Raw genomic sequence first — 25,066 nt, forward strand, 5'->3', positions numbered from 1 at the left:
TTAATATAACCTCAATATCCACCCTAAATGGCCTAAACAATAACAGAATATGTAGAGTTATAATGAGTTGACAACAACACTACAGTTTTTTCAACACTATAGAATTCATGGGGTGATCCATCTGTCTAATGTCTGCGGTGTATCCTATAAATTCATTTACAGGGAAATTGCACATTTGCTAATTAAATTCCAGGTCTCTACTTGCCATGCTCCTATCTCTAACTCTGGTGAATTCCTGAGTACCTACATGAAAAACACTGATCTATTTTATATGTGGAGGTTCTCTAACCCTTCAGGTAGAGAATATTTATTTCAGTCTAATGTCCATAATGTTTTACACCCAAAGTGATTCCCCTACTTCTGTAACACATACTTTGTCCCTGAGATGAAGATACACTGGGCCAAATGAGAGAGAAGGTTTAACCCCTCACATTCTCAGGGAACTGGTGTTCTGTGAATTTTTAAAAGAAAAAATCATAAAAGGTGAAACAACCAGTAATTGTCATCTGATGTCTGGACTACTACAACTCAATATTGGGCTCCATGCTTGCTATCAATCACTAGGGCTCCAGGTTAGAAACTATTGGTGTCTTGTTGAGTCTTTTTCAATCGTTGGAATGCACAATAGCTAATAGTGATCCAAATAAAATACAATAATCTTGTTTATGTAGAATTACCCGGAACACGCAGTCTGACAACCACCAACAGTGACACAGTAGTTATTTTCCCCATAGTTACCGGGATGTCACATGTCTAACACTTAAATACTGTATCTAAATGTAACACTCCCATATTCAAAACCGAATCACCTGGTGAGTTATTTTTCCTCGGACATGTTTTGCTAACCCGTCTCTTCCTCTTGACCACACAGTTGTGATTCTCGTGCAGGTTGCTATGGTAATCGGCCACAGTTCGACAGTACAAGATGGAGGACAACGCCGCCGCCACTCTCGACGATATTGTGACAAAATGTCTTACTTACGAAGATTTCCTCGATACGAAAGTTACTTCTTTGGACTTGTATTATCTAGAGGTAACGTTTAAGTGTTTACATTTTTTACTATACGTTTGTACCACACGGCGTTGGCAATTGCTGCTAACAAGGACGTTGCTAGTACTGCAGTACCTAGCTACAGCAATCTAAGATTGTGATAGATTTAAATTTTTTGCTGTATGCAGATTGTGTTTACTTGACAAAAGTTACACTTCTTGTGCCATACGAAGTTCTATGTAGCCAACTTTGTAGTTTATTAAACAGCCGTTAGATGGCAGTATAGGCCACTCATTGACCCAGTGAAACGAAGATCAGAAACGACTCCAGGCAACTGCCGAATGTCAGATCTAGAAATCACCGTTGCATCATATAAATAATGAGCTATTGGCAGTAACATCTTCCCCATGGTACATTAGAGTTTGGGTGCAGTATCGATCTATTCAAACACGGCTATTGATTGTGTTGTTAGGAGCCATATGGAAGAATATAGTGTTTGACATAACATAGTACTATGACCATCCGTTTTATCATATTCATAGCATTTTCGTAATCAACAGTTCGATTTTTCCATTTCAAGAATTGCATTTTGTTATCAAGAATTCTATTTTTCTTTTTCGTTTTTTCATTTTTTTTATATGAACTATTCACATTTTTGGTATTGATTCTTCAACTATCGTTATTAATAATTTGTTTTGTTAATATGGCAAGACGTTTTAACATGTATTCAGTGCTTTTTTTACATCAAGAATTGTATTTTCTTACTTAAAATGTGATGAATATATGTTAAAAGAGCTTGTCATACAGAAATACAATAATAAAGAAGTAAAATTATGTAACGCATTGGTGTGTTTAAAGGGAATCAAAACCTTATGGTGACTGGCTTGAGTCCTTATTTATATGCCCTTAGTCATCACCTGCAGTATTTTGGAAATGGGTATGAGAAATGGCATAAGTCCACTTCACAGAGAAGCTCTAGGCCTGTAGCGCTATTTGCTTACCCGTTTCACCAGTAGATGGGACTATTGACTATTGATGAGAAGTTACAGAACTTGAGTAGCCCAGCCCTGCCCTGCCTTGCTTGAACACCTGTGTCTACAGAAAGTAGAAAATAACACGTGGGCCTATCTCACCTTATCAGCTCTGGACAAACAGTGTCAAACTCTATTGCCTCACTCACCAGCAGGGTCAGGTTTGTTCATCCTGCAGTCAGCCCACATCCACTAGAACAGGTTAACCTGCACCATCTTGTTGGCAATGGCCAAGTGTGTGGTTGCCAATTGTTTCTTGCTTGTTAAATAGTCAGTGGCTCAATCTCTGACCAAACATTTCGGAGGCTGTCCCCCCAGCTTCAGGAATAACATTTTTCACTTCTTGCCATTTTTCATTGACGCTAATTTCCTGCAATTCTATAAAATGTGTTATTTGGGCAGAGAGTATTTCTTTTGTCCATTTGAATGCTCCTGATTTGTTGTAGCTCTATACATTTTGCAGTGAGGCTGAGAAAATGTGCAGTTTTACAGAAAATGACCTGCAATTATATAAAAAATGTGTCTTGGCTTTTGCTGTGTTATTTTTAGGGCAAGGCCTTAGTAACATGTTTTTATACTTATTGTACATTTTATCTTTCATATACAAGTTAAAAATGTGTCATGAGTACTCCATGAACCTAGGGTGACAACAGTGTTTTACACTGTTTAATAAAACTTAAATAAACAAAACAGTTTAAATAGTTTAAAACTATTTTTATTTTGTCTCACAAGCTAAGTTCATGGTAAGAAGAGTATATTTGTGTACATTGGGTGCCGGTGTGCTCTCAGTTAAAGACAAAAAAAGGTACATGTGAGTTTTACAAACTCAAACGTATACAGATCTACTGTGAAGACAGAAAGGCATGTGATTGGTTAACTCAATGGAGAGGGCTGAGCTTGGATTTCATTAAGCCTGAATGCTTTTTAAGGACATTTAGGTCAGTGCTTATCCCTACCCTTACCTAAATTCCTAGCCTTAACCTAACCCTAAATAATAGTGGTGGTCATGATTCAGCAGGTGTGGTCCGGTCTGCTGCTGTGAAGTGAGTGTATGGTAAACATTGCTGTCATAATTGCCTGAGGAAAATTAGGCATTTTATGCCTGAAGAGTCTGCTTGTTTGATGCAATGCATGTAGGGTATTAATGTGTTCATTGTGGGATGCCAGGTTCACCACAGAGATATGTGTTTATGTACTGTGATATGTGAGAGTTGGGCCATTGAGGTTTATGTGCTGTGATATTTGAATTTCAAAAAAGTAAATACATAGCTCTGGTTTGCCCTACCATCTAGGAATACAGGAAACCCCAAAAACACATACAAACAATGAAATTGAAAACAACATAATTCCAGTTGTTTAAAAGCAAGGAAATCAACTGTGAACAGCAGAACTCAACAGACAAATGGACTCAGTCAGTGGTGCTTCTCAAGGAATGAAGACAATGAGCACCACAGTGCCTGAAGGAAGCTATTTTAGAACCATTAGAACTCAAAACTCTTGCAAAGACTCATTTGCCCGGATTGGTTTGCCACATGAAAGGTGAAGGAAATAGAGGCTTTCCCTGACTTGTCCGGGCGCTGAGGCCTGAGGGCTGGCTGGCCAAGGACTGAGTGGGCTTGGCTTGGGTTGGTTATGAGAATGACATGTGGTGCCTTGATCCAACAAGCCAACCAGGCCCAGGCTGGGTTACGGTTGGGGTTGACAGAATAGCTCTGTTTAGATGACTTGGTCATGATGATGTGTACATAATGCAGTGTCCTTAGTAAATACACTATTAGACCATGTAGAGCTTTCACACACACACACACACACACACAGTCTGTAACACTGAGTAGTGGAGATTCCTCAGAGGTCCCTTTCCACTCCTCTCCTTCACAGCTGACCAGGTTTCCTTTAATTGCTCCAATAAGATGAGGAGTGGGAGTCAACTCCCCTTGTTGGTGTGTGTGTCTGTGGCAGGCAGGCTGCTACTGCCCTGAGCAATCAGAATTTTTGAAAATGAAGTGGCAAAAGGGACGACACAGCAAACCTATTGAGAGAGGAAGCCAAGGTCATAGCCAAATACGGCCTGAAACATCGTCATTTACGAAGGTCAAATCAGAGATTTTTCTAAAGAAATGGTTCCCTCTCAATCCGATGTATGCTAAAGACACAATACGCACTTGATTTATGGCATCGGTATTGGCTTCTGACAAGGTCTCTTTCTCTTGCTTCTGTAGGATGAGGAGTTTGCCCGTGAGCTGCTGGAGCTGGGATACAGGAGCAGTGGGCTGGGTCTGAAGAGGGAGGAGTTTGAGACCAGGAAGGCAGCGGCAGAGGCCTCCAGGCTATCTAAGAGAAGGCAGCAGAAGTAAGTCAGTTCCTCTGCCAGGCTATCTAAGCGAAGGCAGCAGAAGTAAGTCTGTTCCTCTGCCAGGCTATCTAAGAGAAGGCAGCAGAAGTAAGTCAGTTCCTCTGCCAGGCTATCTAAGAGAAGGCAGCAGAAGTAAGTCAGTTCCTCTGCCAGGCTATCTAAGAGAAGCCAGCAGAAGTAAGTCAGTTCCTCTGCCAGTCTGGCTGGCTGGCTGTCTGTCAGTCAATCTGTCTGTCAATCAATCTGTCTGTCAGTCAATCTGTCTGTCAGTCAAGCTTTGTTAACATTTAATTTTCTCACTCCGTTCCGTTGCACCGGCTGTCATTCATTTCACTGAGGCCGTCCCAAAGGAGTGGAAACAGAAGGTATTTAGCACTTGAAGACTCTGGACACCACATCCTGTACTTTTTTCAAACTCTGCGTCATTTCTGCACAGCTAAGGACCGTCAATATAACCGGAGGTTAGCAGCTTAGCTTCCTTAGACTTGCTACAAAATTACAGAAACAAGTTGAGGAAAGTGATGAATTTGTAGGTGAAATTGTCCGATCTCCAAAAAATGAATGCGATCGAGAGCGGTCTCTGAATCTCATCTGATGCGCTACCGATTGTAGAGTTGTTTGACCAGTAGTGGAACGAGATTGCATGGACAGGACTTGTTAATGGCATATGTTGTAATGTGAACAAGGCTTCAGTCTGTCTGTCCATTACTCCGTGAAGTCAGTCCGTCAGCCTGTCTGTCCATCCAGTAGTCCATCCAGTAGTCCACCCAGTAGTCCATCCAGTAGTCCATCCAGTAGTCCACCCAGTAGTCCATCCAGTAGTCCATCCAGTAGTCCACCCAGTAGTCCATCCAGTAGTCCACCCAGTAGTCCATCCAGTAGTCCACCCAGTAGTCCATCCAGTAGTCCACCCAGTAGTCCATCCAGTAGTCCATCCAGTAGTCCATCCAGTAGTCCACCCAGTAGTCCATCCAGTAGTCCATCCAGTAGTCCACCCAGTAGTCCATCCAGTAGTCCACCCAGTAGTCCATCCAGTAGTCCACCCAGTAGTCCATCCTGTAGTCTGTTCGTCTGTTTGTCTGCTCACTGTCGGGAGTTGTCTTCGTGGGTGTTTTGTATTGTCAGCCCCAGTGTCGGCTGGCTTCGTTGTAGGAAGGAAAACATGTTAAGGTGATTTCTGCTCGATATGTCTTCAGTTTTGTGGCACTGGTAATCTTTGTGAACTCTTTAGGAGTGATGTTGACCTCTGTGAGCATTGCCCTGTCAGTCACAGTGTGCTGTGGGTTTTTCGGAGACATAGCCCAGTGCCAAATGGGTTTTCATGCTATCTTGACAACTCCAGGTTTAGTACCAGCCAGCTTTTTTTTAATCTGTTTACTCTGTGCTCTGGTGTGACCTGGCTTTGCCCCTTCCATTGAGGGTAAAAGTTCATCATTCACAACGTTCATCATCAGTGAGGCAAATATGTTACTGTAACTCCAAACCTAGGCTTGTCCTGTGAAAAGATTCCCACTGAGATGCTACTGAGAAAATCCCATATCGGGTCATGCACACACACATTCAGACATTTACCTGCTGAGTGTTGAATTTAATTGAGGTCTTAGATGCTTATCCAACAAGCACTCTTGTTGGGGGGGGGGGGGGGGGTTATCATGCAGGTGTGTGTGTGTATGTGTGTGTGTGAACATCAGTGATGATGGGAGCTGAAATGGGAGCTCCCCTCACACCTGCAGAGAGGAGAGTCAGTGTCAGAGCTATCATTGATCTCTTTCATCTTTCACATGGAATGAATCTCTGGGACTGTCGGAGAGTCTCTTCTTATATCAGGACACTGTACTAAGGCTTTCTCCTTATAAGGTCATATCGGGATACTGTGCTAGGCTTTTTCCTCATCAGGTCACCACACATTAGTCAGTCAGCCATTAGTCTCAAGGCTGTTCAAAGGTGTGTGTTTGTCTGTGTGTTGGTTGGACACCCATGACTGTGACGTTATTACTGTGATCTTAGCTTATTTATCAAAATAGTTTATCCTGGACAGTAGTGAAGTAATGTAAACATACAATATGCCTGAAAGGACTTTTTATTAACCATTTGTGGTCAATGTATGTTATTTGAAGTCTCACCGCATCCCAAATGCCCCCCCCCTCCCCTGTCCAGGGCCCATAAGACTTAAGACTGGTGCACCTTTTCTGGAATATCTTGCCATTTGACACTCATACCTTGTTTAGTAAGCCTCCTCTAGCTTGCACCTCATTTAGTCAGCTCAGTACACTGTAATCATCTTCCCTTTGGCCAACTTGCACCAGGCACCTGTTTGTAAAAGGGCAGAAGTTAGGGATTTGGTTCAAATACAGAGCAAAGCATTTCCCTCCCACCCTGTTACAACACTACAGTGCAATACGTCAGGAGTGATTTTCTAATCAGTGCTCAGCAGTGCACAGATGGAAAAACTCTTGTCCATCCCAAATGGCACCATATGTTCTATTTAGTGCCCTACTTTTGACTAGGATCCACCCGGATGCAATGAGAAGTAGTTCACTACAAAGGTAGGAAAGAGTTTGGCGTTTGGGCACTGCCACTATTAATATAAAGATACTCTGGGACTGAGGACTTGCTGGGAAAGGCATCACTTGGAACTCATTCTACAGTCTGATATTCTTACTCTGTAGTGGAGAGGAGACCCTGTAGCAAGCAGAGACTTTTTGAACCCTCACCAAGGTGATTTGCTGTATTGATGTGGTTGATTTGTTTCAGGAGAGGCACTTGGCAGGAAATGATAGCCTCTCAGACTGGAATAATGGGGGGTTGTGGGATTTACATTTGTTGGCATTAAAGTCTGTGTGTGATATAATCTGATGTGCTGCCAGCGTTTCTCTCTTTGCCACACTTTCATTACCTGAGAGACCGATTGTGGTGGTTAAGCCATTTGTTTTTGCTAGTTCTTATATCCAATATCTGTATTCCAAGCTTGCATGGATTAAGCTATTGCATGATCTAGTCTAAAACCCCTACACCCTTACAGTAATCTTGTGTAGGATACCATGGTAGCTTACAACATAGTGGTAATTCTGCATTTTTTTTTGTGTGGTTAATTTAAAGGATAAATACATAACTTTTCCATTAAGACATTTTAACATTGTGGTTGAAAAATACCTTGAGAGGAAATCAGTGAAACCGCAAATCTCACAGTTTCATTATTTTCTATTAGAAAGTAGTGGCCACCTGGATCTGAATTCTGTTAGACAGCTTGATGTTTAAACTGTTGTCCATCTGGATCTGAATCTTCTTAAATAGCTAGATCTTTAAACTGCTTGTCCACCCTGGTCTGAATCCTCTTAGCTACTTAGATGTTTAAACTACTTGTCCATCTGAATCTGAATTCTCTTAGATAGCTAGATGTTTAAACTATTTGTCCATCTGGATCTGAATCCTCTTAGCTAGATAGATGTTTAAACTACTTGTCCATCTGGATCTGAAACTTCTTAGATGGCTAGATGTTTAAACTATTTGTCCATCTGGATCTGAATCCTCTGAGATGTATGGCCATATATTTCATACATATATTTAGATTTTCGATTTTGGCGTTTTCAAATATGTTTTAAACGTCTTAAATACATACAAATATATTTACACAAATGACAAAATTATAATTGGTAATATGCATTTAGCATTTACATCTCACTGATATACAGGTATTTCCATATTTGTATTGTTTCCTGTCATGTGTTTATGTTATTTAGTCGTTTCTTTGAAGTAATTTTACAGAGAGGAATGACATTCCTGATACTGTGTTAAAATGTATGCATATTGTTTTCATAATTAATATATTTAGAAATGTAAACTTCGAGTACAAAGTGGTTCATTATATTGAAACTTATGCTGCTTGACAGTGACTAAAGTAAAAAAGTTGGGGTATTTACTAAACATCTGCCAAGATAAACTTATTTGGTTCAGATGGTGTCAAGTGTGTGTGGCGGCAACCAGGTGTGGAGTACCAAGACAAGTGTGTCTTGCCTAAATGCTTAAAGTACTACTTACTCATTTTTTTCATTATTTTAACACATAATATTCAACGTTAAAATATATGACATGCATTGTATTATGATATTGTGAGAAGCGGAAGTTATATATTTAATGAACATATTCAGGGCACATATGTAAATATATGCTGAGAATTCCTCTACCTATATGTGCATATATGTTATGCATGAGTTTTCTGTGTGGATTTCGCTGTCAGCCTGTCTGTCTGGATCTCTCTCCTCTTTACTAATTAGCTGTTTAAACTGCCTGTCCCATGGTCTGTGTCTTCTTAGGTAGCTAGCAGTTCAAACTGCCTGTCCAGCTGGACCTCTGTATTTTTAGCTAGCTAGCTGTTTGAACTGCTTGTCCACCTGGATCTTCATCCTTTTAGCGAGCTTGCTGTTTTAACTGCCCATTCACTGACTTAGCGTTCCTCTGTGGACTGGTTTTCTGTTTTAATCCCGACCAGTGCAACCCCTTGACCTGCTGTTGTGGTCACACTGAGAAAACACAGAGCCAAGATGCAATGTACCACCTGCAGTGACTCCAGCACAGTCAGCCCGGTGTTCTGCCGGGCCAGCCGGTGCTAACGTTGGCTTCACAATTGGCAGCTATTGTGTCAACAGCACTTCTCTCTGCCTGACCTGTTCACAAGTTTAACAGGCCTGATTAACTTCTTCAGATGTTATTAATAGACTAAAAGATTAAACAGTCATGCTGTACTGATACAGACACATTTGAGGAAATAATAAAGGTGTATTCTGAAGCACGGTTACCCTGTACTTGTTGACAACTTGACATCTTTTCATAGCCTCTTGTCTCTGCTCCCAATGGGAGTATCTAGTCTAGAGGCCTGGTGTGAGGAGAGAGCTCCTCCACCTGCAGAGACTGAATGCTGTCTGGGCTGTCTGTGGGGACAGCCTCTAAAGGTACCGCACCGTCTCTGCTGTGTGTTTCGCTTCCATTCTTTCATTCTTCCGTTCTTTCATTCTTCCTTTCTTTGGCTCTTTCTGTTTTTGTTGTTAGAGGGTCTTTTCAGCCTCCCTGCGCGCTGCTTTTTTGGAGACCTTTAGTGCCTCCAGGTGTATAAATAGTGCTGTTTCCAATTACGTGTCTCTAACCTCGAACTCTGCCTCTACCCTGCAGCCGAGCCTCGCGTGCATCTGATCAATGCCTGGCCCTGCACCTGTGGTAATAAAATACCAGGGAAATGGAGATAGCACTGTCAATGTTAATCAGAGGTTGCCCTGCTGTTGCCTTGGTCCAGCTGGTTCATCCTGACCGGACGACAACATGGAAGACACTCATCCCTCACAGCTCAGACTGTGTAGAGGATGCCTACATATCACAAAGAGAGAATAAATAAAAGGAGCTGTTCTCCCATCAGACAATGGCAGGGAAATTTAATATATGATTGAAAAGGAAACCGCCGAATGAAAGGGATGCTTAGAAGGTTGTTGGGTCAGTTATTCACGTGGGGTCCTGGCTTTGCCCTAAAGAAAACATCCAGGTTGACGTCTTTTTTCAGTTTGCCATTGAAATGAATACAAAGCTGGTTGTTGTATGTATATTTTATTTTGTTTCAAAACTTTATATTAAATCTATTTTATATCTTAAAGATCTTTGGGGGAAGCAATAGAAACACGTTTTCTTTCAATTTTAACCGGACGTTAGCTGACTTGCATTGATTTTATTACATTTTCTTGTTCAGTTTTGGAATAGTTTGACCTGTGAGATGATAGAAGGGGAATGCTTTCAAGTTTCAGAGGCCTTTCTGGAAGTTCCTTGTTTTCAGTTGGCCAGTTGTTGATGTGTCACCGTGGGCCTCGTTCACATACAGCCTGTGGTCCGGTCATGGTGGAGTCTTACTGAGGCATTTACATCCCTCTGTAACCAATAACTCTGTCTAGTACCTAGGCCTGTCCTAACCCTGTCTAGTACCTAGGCCTGTCCTAACCCTGTCTAGTACCTAGGCCTGTCCTAACCCTGTCTAGTACCTAGGCCTATCCTAACCCTGTCTAGTACCTAGGCCTGTCCTAACCCTGTCTAGTACCTAGGCCTGTCCTAACCCTGTCTAGTACCTAGGCCTATCCTAACCCTGTCTAGTACCTAGGCCTGTCCTAACCCTGTCTAGTACCTAGGCCTGTCCTAACCCTGTCTAGTACCTAGGCCTATCCTAACCCTAACCCTGTCCAGGAACTAGCCTTGTCTCAGACTTCTGTTTCTGGGCCAGACTCTCCCTGGTTCTGTCCCTGGTTCTGTCCCTGGTTCTGTCCCTGGTTCTGTCCCTGGTTCTGTCCCTGGTTCTGTCCCAGTCTGTGTCAGCAGAGTCATGACCTGCTTGCTTGTGTCTGGGCTCAGCGTCCTCCTTCACAAGGGCCCCCTGGCTCTCTCTCTATAACCACTGCCATGCTCTTTGTCCATTGTGCTGCTGCTTTCACAAATCGCCTTGAGACTTCTCCTCTCCCCTCCCCTCTTCTCTCTCTCTCTCTCTCTCTCCCTCTCTCCATCTCTCTCTCTTTCTCTCGCTCTCTCACTCTCCCTCCCCCGTCTTCTCCCCCTCTCCTCGCTATGTTAAAGAGAGCCATCACTCTCCCCGCCAAGTAAAACCAATGCCGTGACCAAGACACACGTACAGTACAGTATGAATGGCACTCCGTGCTAATAATCCCCTATCCTCCAACCCCCCTAGTCGCTCAGCAGAAATAAGCCTGTGGATATTACCGGTACAAGACACAGCCTCACGGAACGAGTCCTGTCCGGGCCAGTTGAAACCCTCTGCCAGTCTGCTTTGGCTCTGGCACTGACCCTGAGGCTACCAGGTTTCACTGAGGCTCCATTACATGTGCTGTCAGAACAATTGCACCCCCTGCACTCTGCAATGTTGGCCTTCCACACAGTGTGTCGTGTGACTGCAGAGCTCTGCTCTCTCCTGCCGGGCTGCCAGCTCCGTGCTGAGACCGAGACTTTGTCCCAAATAGAAACCTTGTCCCCACATAGGGTGCACTGCTTTTGACCATGGGCCCTGGGTATGCGCAGTACCCGTGAATATAGTTTGGTTTATTCTAATGTCCGTTTGGTTTTGCCGAAGCAGTAGCTGTTTGTCCTGGCGTCCGCACAAAACACGAGACAACAAATACCAAAACACCCATAGACAAGAGCAGTCCCACAAATAATCACCAGCAGTACATCTGAAGTGTAGTGTGTTTGTGCGTGTTTGAAGTCCGACTGTGTGTGTATGTGTGTGTTTTGGGCTGTGGCCTCACATCCTGTGAGTGGCCTGACCGAGCTGCACCCCTCCCATCCACCACACAGCCGACGGCGGCACACGGACGTGACCGGCTGCTCTGGGAAGGCCAGACTTCTGGACCGCAGCACGCTACGAGACGCCAGTGATTGTGTGAGGAGCTGTCCGTGACCCAGTGTACACCCGCTCTCACACATCATCCTTCATCTCACAGAAAAACACCTTGTTTGGACTGTGGCTCAGTCGGTAGAGTGTGGCAATTGCAACGACAAGGTCGTGGGTTCGATTCCCACTGGGGATTTGTCTAAAACAGTAGTACTGTTTCTTTGGAAAGGACAATGACTAAATAACTTAAGGCCTCCACAGGTTGGTCTAAATAACTTAAGGCCTCCACAGGTTGGTCTTTTCACGTGAAGGTGGGTTTTTAAGAAGGTTAGTGGTTATTTATGTAAAAGATGTGCCTTTAAAAATCCATACATATTTGCAGTGCAATACAGACAGTTGTCTTGTATCTACATGTGAAATAATAAAGAAAAGCACTGGATATGAGTGATTACACAACCTGGACAGATGCTACTGCAGTGAACATGTCATTTTTATATTCTCATGATAACAAATGAAAAGCACACATTCGTATGTTTCTGATGTGGTATATTGGACAGGGGGGTGGGGGCTTTTACCATAATCAACCATTTGCAAGAGGTCTATTTGATCAAGAGAAAGAACACCAAGCTTGTTTGTTCAGAATACATTAATCAGATATTAAGCTGAGCCAATTAAGAATGGTTAACCAGAGTGGAGAATGAGTCTCTGCAACAAAGTTTAGTGTTGGTGCTTTGTTCTGGTCTGACCGCATTTCCCAGCCAACGCGTGGACAGATGGCTGTGTGCTGTTGGATCTAGTTAAAAACGCTGAACTGACACGGCAAGCACCCCAAAGTTGATTTTAGTCGCAACGTCTTTCCTAAAGAATTTAACAGAATGAAATAGAATGATAACAAACACGCCGGAAAGTATTTGCTTACTCGCCACGTGACTTGTCACCCTAGACGCCCAAGTCAGATGCACAATGCATGAACTAACAGCCATGCGTATGCTTTCAATTCTCTATGAGTTAGAATGTTAAATCTTAAGGCTGGATGGTCAGCAGCACGTTTTGGAGCGCATTCATTTGCTACTCTACAGTATTGTGTTTCAGTGTGGATCTGGTCCGTAGTGAACTCAGCTGAGTAAACACAGTGGGTTTCAGAGCCGGACCCAACTCAGAGTTCCACGGTCAGACCCTCTTCTTAAGACCCTGGCTGTATTCCCTCTATAGGGCACTACTTTTAACCAGAGCCATCTGTATAATTTAGTGCTTTATATAGGCAGCAGAGAGACACTTGGAATGCGGCCACACACTCCTCAGTGAATAGAGTTTGAGTTGGGACCAGGCCGAATTAGTTAGGTAAGACCCTCCTTTTCCAATTTCCTTGATGGAGATTTCCGCCGGATCAATCCCAATCTGGACCTTATGTTCTCTCTAACAATATAGGAACTAGTATGTTCCTTGTGTGGGTTGGTGGATTTGGTGTGTGTTTTCTAAGCGGTTTAGAAGGTAAACCCGGGCTTGGCAGAAATGGCCCGTAAGCTAATGGTCTGTTGGCCTTATTCAGTAGGGAGGTTCTGAACGGTTTTCAATGAAACCCGTCCCTTAATCCATCTCAGGGTTGAATGAACAATAGACCTGACCACCCTCTACAGCCTGGATCTAGTGGCCGTGACAGAATGAACGTGTGTGAGGTGTAGGATCTAGTGGCCATGACAGAATGAACGTGTGTGAGGTGTAGGATCTAGTGGCCATGACAGAATGAACGTGTGTGAGGTGTAGGATCTAGTGGCCATGACAGAATGTGTGTGTGAGGTGTAGGATCTAGTGGCCATGACAGAATGTGTGTGTGAGGTGTAGGATCTAGTGGCCATGACAGAATGTGTGTGTGAGGTGTAGGATCTAGTGGCCGTGACAGAATGTGTGTGTGAGGTGTAGGATCTAGTGGCCATGACAGAATGTGTGTGTGAGGTGTAGGATCTAGTGGCCATGACAGAATGTGTGTGTGAGGTGTAGGATCTAGTGGCCGTGACAGAATGAACGTGTGTAAGGTGTAGGATCTAGTGGCCATGACAGAATGAACGTGTGTAAGGTGTAGGATCTAGTGGCCGTGATAGAATGAACGTGTGTGAGGTGTAGGATCTAGTGGCCGTGATAGAATGAACGTGTGTGAGGTGTAGGATCTAGTGGCCGTGATAGAATGAACGTGTGTAAGGTGTAGGATCTAGTGGCCGTGACAGAATGAACGTGTGTAAGGTGTAGGATCTAGTGGCCGTGATAGAATGAACGTGTGTGAGGTGTAGGATCTAGTGGCCATGACAGAATGAACGTGTGTGAGGTGTAGGATCTAGTGGCCGTGATAGAATGTGTGTGAGGTGTAGGATCTAGTGGCCTTGATAGAATGTGTGTGTGAGGTGTAGGATCTAGTGGCCTTGATAGAATGTGTGTGTGAGGTGTAGGATCTAGTGGCCGTGACAGAATGAACGTGTGTAAGGTGTAGGATCTAGTGGCCATGACAGAATGAACGTGTGTAAGGTGTAGGATCTAGTGGCCGTGATAGAATGAACGTGTGTAAGGTGTAGGATCTAGTGGCCATGACAGAATGAACGTGTGTAAGGTGTAGGATCTAGTGGCCGTGATAGAATGAACGTGTGTGAGGTGTAGGATCTAGTGGCCATGACAGAATGAACGTGTGTGAGGTGTAGGATCTAGTGGCCGTGATAGAATGTGTGTGTGAGGTGTAGGATCTAGTGGCCTTGATAGAATGTGTGTGTGAGGTGTAGGATCTAGTGGCCTTGATAGAATGTGTGTGTGAGGTGTAGGATCTAGTGGCCGTGACAGAATGAACGTGTGTAAGGTGTAGGATCTAGTGGCTATGACAGAATGAACGTGTGTAAGGTGTAGGATCTAGTGGCCGTGATAGAATGAACGTGTGTAAGGTGTAGGATCTAGTGGCCATGACAGAATGAACGTGTGTAAGGTGTAGGATCTAGTGGCCGTGATAGAATGAACGTGTGTGAGGTGTAGGATCTAGTGGCCATGACAGAATGAACGTGTGTGAGGTGTAGGATCTAGTGGCCGTGATAGAATGTGTGTGTGAGGTGTAGGATCTAGTGGCCTTGATAGAATGTGTGTGTGAGGTGTAGGATCTAGTGGCCGTGACAGAATGAACGTGTGTGAGGTGTAGGATCTAGTGGCCATGACAGAATGAACGTGTGTAAGGTGTAGGATCTAGTGGCCATGACAGAATGAACGTGTGTGAGGTGTAGGATCTAGTGGCCGTGACAGAATGAACGGGTGTGAGGTGTAGGATCTAGTGGCCGTGATAGAATGTGTGTGTGAGGTGTAGGATCTAGTGGCCGTGACAGAATGAACGTGTGTGAGGTGTAGGATCTAGTGGCCATGATAGAATGTGTGTGTGAGGTGTAGGATCTAGTGGCCATGACAGAATGAACGTGTGTGAGGTGTAGGATCTAGTGGCCGTGATAGAATGTGTGTGTGAGGTGTAGGATCTAGTGGCCGTGATAGAATGAACGTGTGTGAGGTGTAGGATCTAGTGGCCATGACAGAATGAACGTGTGTGAGGTGTAGGATCTAGTGGCCATGACAGAATGTGTGTGTGAGGTGTAGGATCTAGTGGCCATGACAGAATGTGTGTGTGAGGTGTAGGATCTAGTGGCCGTGACAGAATGTGTGTGTGAGGTGTAGGATCTAGTGGCCATGACAGAATGTGTGTGTGAGGTGTAGGATCTAGTGGCCATGACAGAATGTGTGTGTGAGGTGTAGGATCTAGTGGCCGTGACAGAATGAACGTGTGTGAGGTGTAGGATCTAGTGGCCATGACAGAATGAATGTGTGTGAGGTGTAGGATCTAGTGGCCATGATAGAATGTGTGTGTGAGGTGTAGGATCTAGTGGCCGTGACAGAATGAACGTGTGTGAGGTGTAGGATCTAGTGGCCTTGACAGAATGAATGTGTGTGAGGTGTAGGATCTAGTGGCCATGATAGAATGTGTATGTGAGGTGTAGGATCTAGTGGCCGTGACAGAATGAACGTGTGTAAGGTGTAGGATCTAGTGGCCATGACAGAATGAACGTGTGTAAGGTGTAGGATCTAGTGGCCGTGATAGAATGAACGTGTGTGAGGTGTAGGATCTAGTGGCCGTGATAGAATGAACGTGTGTGAGGTGTAGGATCTAGTGGCCGTGATAGAATGAACGTGTGTAAGGTGTAGGATCTAGTGGCCGTGATAGAATGAACGTGTGTAAGGTGTAGGATCTAGTGGCCGTGACAGAATGAACGTGTGTAAGGTGTAGGATCTAGTGGCCGTGATAGAATGAACGTGTGTGAGGTGTAGGATCTAGTGGCCATGACAGAATGAACGTGTGTGAGGTGTAGGATCTAGTGGCCGTGATAGAATGTGTGTGAGGTGTAGGATCTAGTGGCCTTGATAGAATGTGTGTGTGAGGTGTAGGATCTAGTGGCCGTGACAGAATGAACGTGTGTAAGGTGTAGGATCTAGTGGCCATGACAGAATGAACGTGTGTAAGGTGTAGGATCTAGTGGCCGTGATAGAATGAACGTGTGTAAGGTGTAGGATCTAGTGGCCATGACAGAATGAACGTGTGTAAGGTGTAGGATCTAGTGGCCGTGATAGAATGAACGTGTGTGAGGTGTAGGATCTAGTGGCCGTGATAGAATGTGTGTGTGAGGTGTAGGATCTAGTGGCCTTGATAGAATGTGTGTGTGAGGTGTAGGATCTAGTGGCCATGATAGAATGTGTGTGTGAGGTGTAGGATCTAGTGGCCATGACAGAATGAACGTGTGTGAGGTGTAGGATCTAGTGGCCGTGATAGAATGTGTGTGTGAGGTGTAGGATCTAGTGGCCGTGATAGAATGAACGTGTGTGAGGTGTAGGATCTAGTGGCCATTACAGAATGAACTGTCATGGCCAGTAGTATCTACGTTATAGTAAGCCTGAAATAAAACAGTTTACGGTTATGTTGTGACTGTTTCTGGTGGAAGTACGCATCCGTGCATGCGTTTTGGGTCAGGATAGACAAACACATTTGCTGGCTTAACAATGTAGTTACGATATCTTAAACCTTAACTGAAACTGTGTACAGTTATATTACGACTGTTTCTGGCATGGAATAGTTCATTTTCAATTCATTTGCTCAATTCTTATGATTATTCCTAGGAAGTTAGTAGATACTAGTAAGCCTATTTAACAAAATCCTCAATGGAGTCTAGTGACTGCTGAAACTTGCCGTGGCGTAGTGGTTAACAACAGTGTCTCTCATATGGAAAACCTACATTCTAATCTACTGAGAGCAACGACATTTATTAATTATTTCTGGTAGATTCCACGAGTCTTTTCACTTGCTCAAAAAGTTTAGTTATCGTTGCCTTTATTGATAGTTATTGTATAAATGTGATTCACGAATGAAATAAAAAAACAAGTTTGCTATGAAATGAAATAGCTTTGCAGACTCACTTACAATTGCTCAATTCTTATGACTATTCTAATAAGTTTGTAGATACCAGTAAAGCTTATTACTGGCTAATACGCTGATAAAACGGCCAGTGGCAAACCCAATACATAAACGCTATTTGTGGTGGAGGTAAACTTAACAAGAAATGTTAGTCAGTTTAACTGTATCAATGTCATTCACGAATGGACGATTAACTGTTAAAACAACCAGTGGCAAAAGAGGATTTGTTCAGGATAGAGACAAGAGGCTATACTGACACCCTGCAAATGTACAGCTCCATGGTGTAGTGGTTATCGACACAGCTTTTCACGGGGGTGACCCATGTTCAAATATCGAGATGGCAACGCTTTCTAATGCTGGCCGGCCGAACTAGGCTTGCCTGGTTTCTTGTTTGTTTGTGTTTTGGGTTATACGGTCCCCCAAAGGGGGCTATAAACACAAGCTGTACATCAAAAGTTTGGTTAAACGTTGTGAGACACCAGCATTGTGACATGGTGGCCAACTATTATGTCCACAACACTGGAATCACCCTCATAGTTCAGAACAGCCTGGATCCACTTTAATGCCTGAATGAAAACCCTTTGATGACAGACATCTCTCCTCTTTTCTCTCCCTGTGCCCCTCTGTTTTATTACTGGTTGCACCACATCAAGCCAGGCTGTGGTCTTTGTGTGAGCATGAGGAGGGGAGCCCCAGTGGTAGTGGGACCAGGGAGGAGAGCCCCAGTGTTAGTGGGACCAGGGAGGAGAGCCCCAGTGTTAGTGGGACCAGGGAGGAGAGCCCCAGTGTTAGTGGGACCAGGGAGGGGAGCCCCAGTGTTAGTGGGACCAGGGAGGAGAGCCCCAGTGTTAGTGGGACCAGGGAGGAGAGCCCCAGTGTTAGTGGGACCAGGGAGGAGAGCCCCAGTGTTAGTGGGACCAGGGAGGAGAGCCCCAGTGTTAGTGGGACCAGGGAGGAGAGCCCCAGTGTTAGTGGGACCAGGGAGGAGAGCCCCAGTGTTAGTGGGACCAGGGAGGAGAGCCCCAGTGTTAGTGGGACCAGGGAGGAGAGCCCCAGTGTTAGTGGGACCAGGGAGGGGAGCCCCAGTGTTAGTGGGACCAGGGAGGAGAGCCCCAGTGTTAGTGGGACCAGGGAGGAGAGCCCCAGTGTTAGTGGGACCAGGGAGGAGAGCCCCAGTGTTAGTGGGACCAGGGAGGAGAGCCCCAGTGTTAGTGGGACCAGGGAGGAGAGCCCCAGTGTTAGTGGGACCAGGGAGGGGAGCCCCAGTGTTAGTGGGACCAGGGAGGAGAGCCCTGGTGGTAACAGCAACCACAGCATTAAGATGACAGTAGAGAAGAACACACATCCTGTCCTGACATTGATCACCCTGTCCTGACATTGATCACCCTGTCCTGACATTGATCACCCTGTCCTGACATTGATCACCCTGTCCTGACATTGATCACCCTGTCCTGACATTGATCACCCTGTCCTGACATTGATCACCCTGTCCTGACATTGATCACCCTGTCCTGACATTGATCACCCTGTCCTGACATTGATCACCCTGTCCTGACATTGATCACCCTGTCCTGACATTGCAGGGCGGTTCTTGAGGAGGGCACGGCTCGCCCCGTTTTCAACAGATGACAGACAAGGAAAGGGTGCTTGGGTGACTCGTGGATTTCTGGTTAATCTAATGTTGAATTCCTATTTAATGTGTTTATTTGCTTGTAGTAATGATTCTCTCCATTGTAGATTCTGTTCATTTTCCATAAATCTCTATGAGGAGCATTAAAGCTCTGTTACATCTTGATGTGTTCGACCATTTTCTCAGACAGTCTTATAACCCTAAGAATGCAAAGGAATTGGCAACACAATAGATATTTTTCTGCTCAAGCCAATATGTACGTTCTGTAAATCATCTCGTTTGAGTGAGTTGGTCAAATCAATATCCAATCAAGTGTCCAATTCACAGTGAACAACTTTATTGTTGTTGTGACCAGTCTTTTATTGTTGTTGTGACCAGTCTTTTATTGTTGTTGTGACCAGTCTTTTATTGTTGTTGTGACCAGTCTTTTATTGTTGTTGTGACCAGTCTTTTATTGTTGTTGTGACCAGTCTTTTGATAGTGTGTAGTAAAGGAAATAACAGTTACTCGCTAAAGTGTATTAACTAGCTAGGTAATGTGTTTTACTGGGGGTTCTGGTGACGTCTCCCTGTTTACTCATCAGTGCACTACTTTAGACCAGAGCCCTATGGTCCCAGTAGTGCACTACTTTAGACCAGAGCCCTATGGTCCCAGTAGTGCACTACTTTAGACCGGAGCCCTATTGTCCCAGTAGTGCACTACTTTAGACCAGAGCCCTATCGTCCCAGTAGTGCACTACTTTAGACCAGAGCCCTATCGTCCCAGTAGTGTACTACTTTAGACCAGAGCCGTATGGTCCCAGTAGTGCACTACTTTAGACCAGAGCCCTATGGTCTCAGTAGTGCACTACTTTAGACCAGAGCCCTATGGTCCCAGTAGTGCACTACTTTAGACCAGAGCCCTATCGTCCCAGTAGTGCACTACTTTAGACCGGAGCCCTATCGTCCCAGTAGTGCACTACTTTAGACCAGAGCCCTATGGTCCCAGTAGTGTACTACTTTAGACCAGAGCCCTATGGTCCCAGTAGTGTACTACTTTAGACCAGAGCCGTATGGTCCCGGTAGTGTACTACTTTAGACCAGAGCCCTATGGTCCCAGTAGTGTACTACTTTAGACCAGAGCCCTATGGTCCCAGTAGTGTACTACTTTAGACCAGAGCCCTATCGTCCCAGTAGTGTACTAGTTTAGACCAGAGCCCTGTCGTCCCAGTAGTGCACTACTTTAGACCGGAGCCCTATGGTCCCAGTAGTGTACTATATAGGGAGTAGGGTGCTATTTGGGCCGGTTACCTCTCCGGTCCAGGTGATGTGCTGAAACATAGCAAAGCACACGGTTTATTCTTCATCTGTACTGCCTCAATTAGGCAGGACAGAGAGAACGGTGCTGTTTGGGAAGCATGAAAAACACATCCGCAATTCACCAGAGCACAGCGCAGGGCAGAACACTACGAAGCAGATGACAGCACTGGCTTGTAGCTTTACGGCCGGGGGCTTGACTTCCACCCCTGCACCAGGGAGGGCCCGGGGATATCAGGCGGGGGTGGACTGAAGGGTACAATCCCCACTTCCAGAAGTAATCAAACATCAGAGACTTTGGGCCTGAGGTGAGGGATGTGAGGGATGACTGTGAATACATCCCTCTGCAGCTTCCACCGCTGATCATCCGCTGGCTGCACGTTTAGTGTATTAATAACATGTCCGTCATCATTGACTGCAGCACAAAAGACATGTTCTCACCTCATTTTGGAAACATGTAAAAATGACTAAAACTAATCAGAAGTTTATAGTTGACAGTTGAACTAATTTCAAACAGTTTCTTGTCCAGCTAACTAATTATTACTGAACTAAAAAGCAAGATAACAACCAAGCATATGGTAATTCCCTGTTTACAATCTGTACCGTGTATAAACCGCACCATTAATTTTATAGCTTTGTTTGTATACAAACCTGAGTATTAACCACACCCATATATAAACCACATCTGCCTAGAGAGTTATGATTCGTAAATACAGTGGCTATAAAAAGTCTACACACACCTGTTAAAATGCCAGGTTTTTGTGATGTAAAAGTAAGAGACAAAGATAAATCATGTCAGGTCACTTTTAATGTGACCTATAATGTGAACAATTAAATTGAAAAACAAACTGAAATCTTCAAGGGGGAAAAATGAAAAATAAATAAATCACAATAACCTAGTTGCGTAAGTGTGCACACCCTCTTATAACTGGGCATGTGGCTGTGTTCAGAATTAACCAATCACATTAAAACTCATGTTAAATAGAAGTCATTACACACCTGCCATCATTTAAAGTGACTCTAGTTAATCACAAATAAAATTCAGCTATTCTAGTAGGATTTTCCTGACATTTTCTTAGTTGCATCTCAGAGCAAAAGCCATTGTCTGCAGAGAGCTTCCAAAGCATCAGAGGGATCTCATTGTTGAAAGATATCAGTCAGGAGAAGGGTACAAAATAATTTCCAAAGCATTAGATATAGCATAGAACACAGTGAAGGCAGTCATCATCAATACGAGACAATATGGCTCAACAGAGACATTACCAAGAACTGGACGTCCCTCCAAAATTGATGAAAAGACAAGAAGAAAACTGGTCAGGGAAGCTTCCAAGAGGCCTACAGCAACATTAAAGGAACTGCAGGAATTTCTGGCAAGTACTGGCTGTGTGCTACATGTGACAACAATCTCCCGTATTCTTAATATGAATGGGCTATGGGGTTGGGTGGCAAGGTGGAAGACTTTTCTTACAAAGAAAAACATCCTAGCCCGGCTGAAGTTTGCAAAAACAAACATCAAGTCCCCCAAAAGCACGTGGGAAAATGTGTTATGGTCTGATGAAACCAAGGTTGAACTTTTTGGCCATAATTCCAAAAGGTATGTTTGGCGCAAAAGCAACACTGCACTTCACCCAAAGAATACCATTCCCACAGTGAAGCATGGTGGTGGCAGCATCATGCTTTGGGGCTGTTTTTCTTCAGCTGGAACTGGGGCCTTAGTCAGATGGAGGGAATTATGAACAGTTCCAAATACCAGGCAATTTTGGCACAAAACCTTGAGGCGTCCGTTTGAAAGCTGAAGATGAAGTGGAAGTTCACCTTTCAGCACGACAACGACCCAAAGCACACATCCAGATCCACAAAAGCATGGCTTCACGAGAAGAAGATTAACGTTTTGTAATGGCCCAGCCAGAGCCCAGACCTGAATCAAATTGAACATATGTGGGGTGATCTGAAGAGGGCTGTGCACAGATGTCCTCGCAATCTGACAGATTTGGAGCGCTTTTTCAAATAAGAGTGGGCAGATTTTGCCACATCAAGATGTGCCTTTCTAATAGACTTCTACCCAAAAAATAAATAAAATCAAAAGGTGCTTCAACAAAGTATTAGTTTAAGGGTGTGCACACTTGTGCAACCAGGTAATTGTGAGTTTTAAATGTTTTATTTTTCAGTTGGTTTTTCAATTGAATTGTTCACATTATAGGTCACATTAAAGGTGGAAAAAGTTCTGACATGATTTATCTTTGTCTCATTCTTTTACATCACAAGAACCTGACATTTATACAGGGGTGTGTAGACTTTTTATATCCACTGTACATCCAGGGATGTTATTCCAGCAAAAGCCAAGGTATGGCAATGTGACATGAGGTCAAGGATCTACTATGCTATTGAAAACTGTTTTAACAGAGCTCTCTGTCTCATTCACAATGCCTAATGTATGTAATGTGCAACTTAGAGAGAGCGGTGAAAACATGTTTCATGGTGTCTATTTTGGCGCATATTTGAGCATCACACACAGGCATAGAATGGAAGACTAATTATCATTAGTCATTTGTTTAAGCTGAAAATAAATAAATGCATTGGATTACATGCTAACTTGTAGGTAGTCAAGGTCTGTTCAAAACAGCAAAACACAAGTAATATGTGGCACAAAACAGGCACAGTTGTTGTAGTTTAAAAGTACTAAGGCCCGACCACGCAGACTGATGTCAGCCTTCAATAACATGTTTGAATTCATTTGTTACTGGAAAAAAAAAACTACACCCACAGACATCATTTGTACAGGCTGTTGACACTTATCTAAAGCAGCTGGACAAAAAGCGTCCATAACCAATTACACACTGTCAAAAATCATGGAAGAAAGAACAGGTTAACTCAATGACACTCATTTTCACTAACGGGTTTGTTATGAATAAATGTTCTTGTGTACAGTAGAATGTAATAATATAAACATAAAAACCATACAGTGCAAAACTTTCAATTTCAGTTAGTGCTACCTAAAGAACAAGTTGCCTCTCAAGTTTGGGGCACCGCACCTAGTCACACAGTTCACAGGTCCAAAAGCATTTGTTTTATCTCTTGTTTGATGCTCGTTAATTGCAAACTAGCAAATTATGTTTGAGTGTAGCTACGTAATACTTAACATGATCACAAATATACATGCAAAAACTCCAAACGTGCAATATTAAGAGGATATGTACATTATATCATCATATTGCGTGCACATGTGACAAAACGATAAGCCCATAACATTTAGCTATTTTTATCTTATTTTAATTTTATAAAACAATAGATTCCAAAGTATGGCAGCTACCATACCTTGCCATACCCAACTGACACATGCATAAATTGTACGTTAATATTAAACGTCTGTCATAGGTTGCTACTGAAATTAATTTGTTGAAGAATAAAATATGTTTTTGATAACCTTGTAACACCCTGTAATTGTATCATATCTGCTACATGAGTTTCTGAGACCTCTACGTCGTCAGGCATTCATCTGTGAAAAAGTTTGCGGGTGGAAAAGTTAATAAAAATGTAAACTTGTGTATTAACAACACCCATGTATTTTAACTGCTGTGGTTGAAAATGTTAGCAAAATCTGTGTATAAGCCGCGGTTTATAAACGGAAAATTACGGTCCTCAAAACGGTAGGTAGAGGACTATTTTGCTTATTTTGACAACAAGGAAATCTAAAAATATGTGTACGGTCTTTCACGCATAATAGAAGACAGGGATGTGGCTCTGAGGACAAACTTTGTTGAACTGGGCAGGCAGCCTGGCAACCCAAGCATCTAGACTGCATACTAAATCAAACCCCAGAGCCGGCAAAGTGAAAAAGTATGTCGCATAATCCTAGTAACTTCCCAGGTTATTCATGCAAATTAAGTGTGTTCTCACTTCTCAGTCAATTTACCGTTGACTGATAAGTTGTTCAGCTACACTGCCAGTTGCTGTAGGCTAAGCTGCTCATAAATAGGCCAGCGGGATCTCCAGACTCTTGCCTGGCTAGTTCAAGGGAAGTTTCATTGTTCCTTTGTGGATTATTGATGGACTGAGTGTGCTCTACAGCGAACTCTACAATGTGTTCTAATGCTGTTTTACACCTCAGCGTGCACAATGCTAGCGTTCGTTCCAGAACAAAGACACTTTATCTATACATCACTTAAAATGTAGCCACGATTTGAATACATTCATATGCGCATGGATTCATTTCAGTCTTTTTATTCCTGTCACGTTCATGCTGGAATGTAATGTACAGTTATAACCTCCCTATTAGCTGAAGACAGGCCACAATGCACAATGAGGGTCTCCGGTTGGGCTGAGTACAGTTTGGTCTGACGGAGGGGTTATGGTGTGAGAAGCAGCACATGTGTAACTGATACATTCAGCTCATTGTAATCAGAGGTGACAGAGGATTTAAAAAAACTCCAAAATAAAGTAAATTGTCATGCTGGGTGGAATTTCCCCTGACGTCCAAAGGCCCAAAATAATATTTTCCATAAGATTATTTTCCCCCCAAGTAACTCAGAGAAAATATGCCAAGTTCAGTACTAGCCTACGTGTTGATTTTCAAGAAATCGCTGGTATTATTGAAAGTTCCCATCTGCCAGGCTATATTGAAGACTGCCTTAAAAACGTGTTCAAATTCAAATATTTATTTCAGAACAAAAGGAGCAATAATAGGCCTATATTAGCCGTTAGCGGAGTTGGTAGAACATGGTACTTGCTATGCCAGGATAGTGGGTTCAATATTCGGGACCACCTGCAAGCATGACTGTAAGTGGAGTTCAATATTCGGGACCACCTGCAAGCATGACTGTAAGTGGAGTTATACTCATATTTTCTTCCACGTCTTTTTCAAGGTCCCTTAGAACACTTGTTCATTTAGCAGATTTACTTTCTATTTATTTGCTAAATT

General features: G+C 43.5%; 1 protein-coding gene across 2 annotated transcripts in view; it reads left to right on the forward strand.

Annotated features, from left to right (window-relative positions):
* Window positions 1-801: 801 nt before the first annotated feature.
* cfap299 (cilia and flagella associated protein 299) overlaps window positions 802-25,066 on the forward strand; it is a 127,817-nt gene continuing 103,552 nt past the window's right edge. The window contains exons 1-3 of one of the 2 annotated variants that reach the window (XM_020052693.1): window positions 802-812; window positions 889-1,033; window positions 4,242-4,372. In XM_020052693.1, coding sequence (XP_019908252.1) covers window positions 926-1,033; window positions 4,242-4,372 — 239 coding nt within the window. In that variant the 5' untranslated portion in view covers window positions 802-812; window positions 889-925. The other variant, XM_013136980.2, reaches the window with a different exon arrangement.

The sequence above is a fragment of the Esox lucius genome, chromosome 13, assembly GCF_011004845.1.
Source record: "Esox lucius isolate fEsoLuc1 chromosome 13, fEsoLuc1.pri, whole genome shotgun sequence".
Taxonomy (NCBI): Eukaryota; Metazoa; Chordata; class Actinopteri; order Esociformes; family Esocidae; genus Esox; species Esox lucius.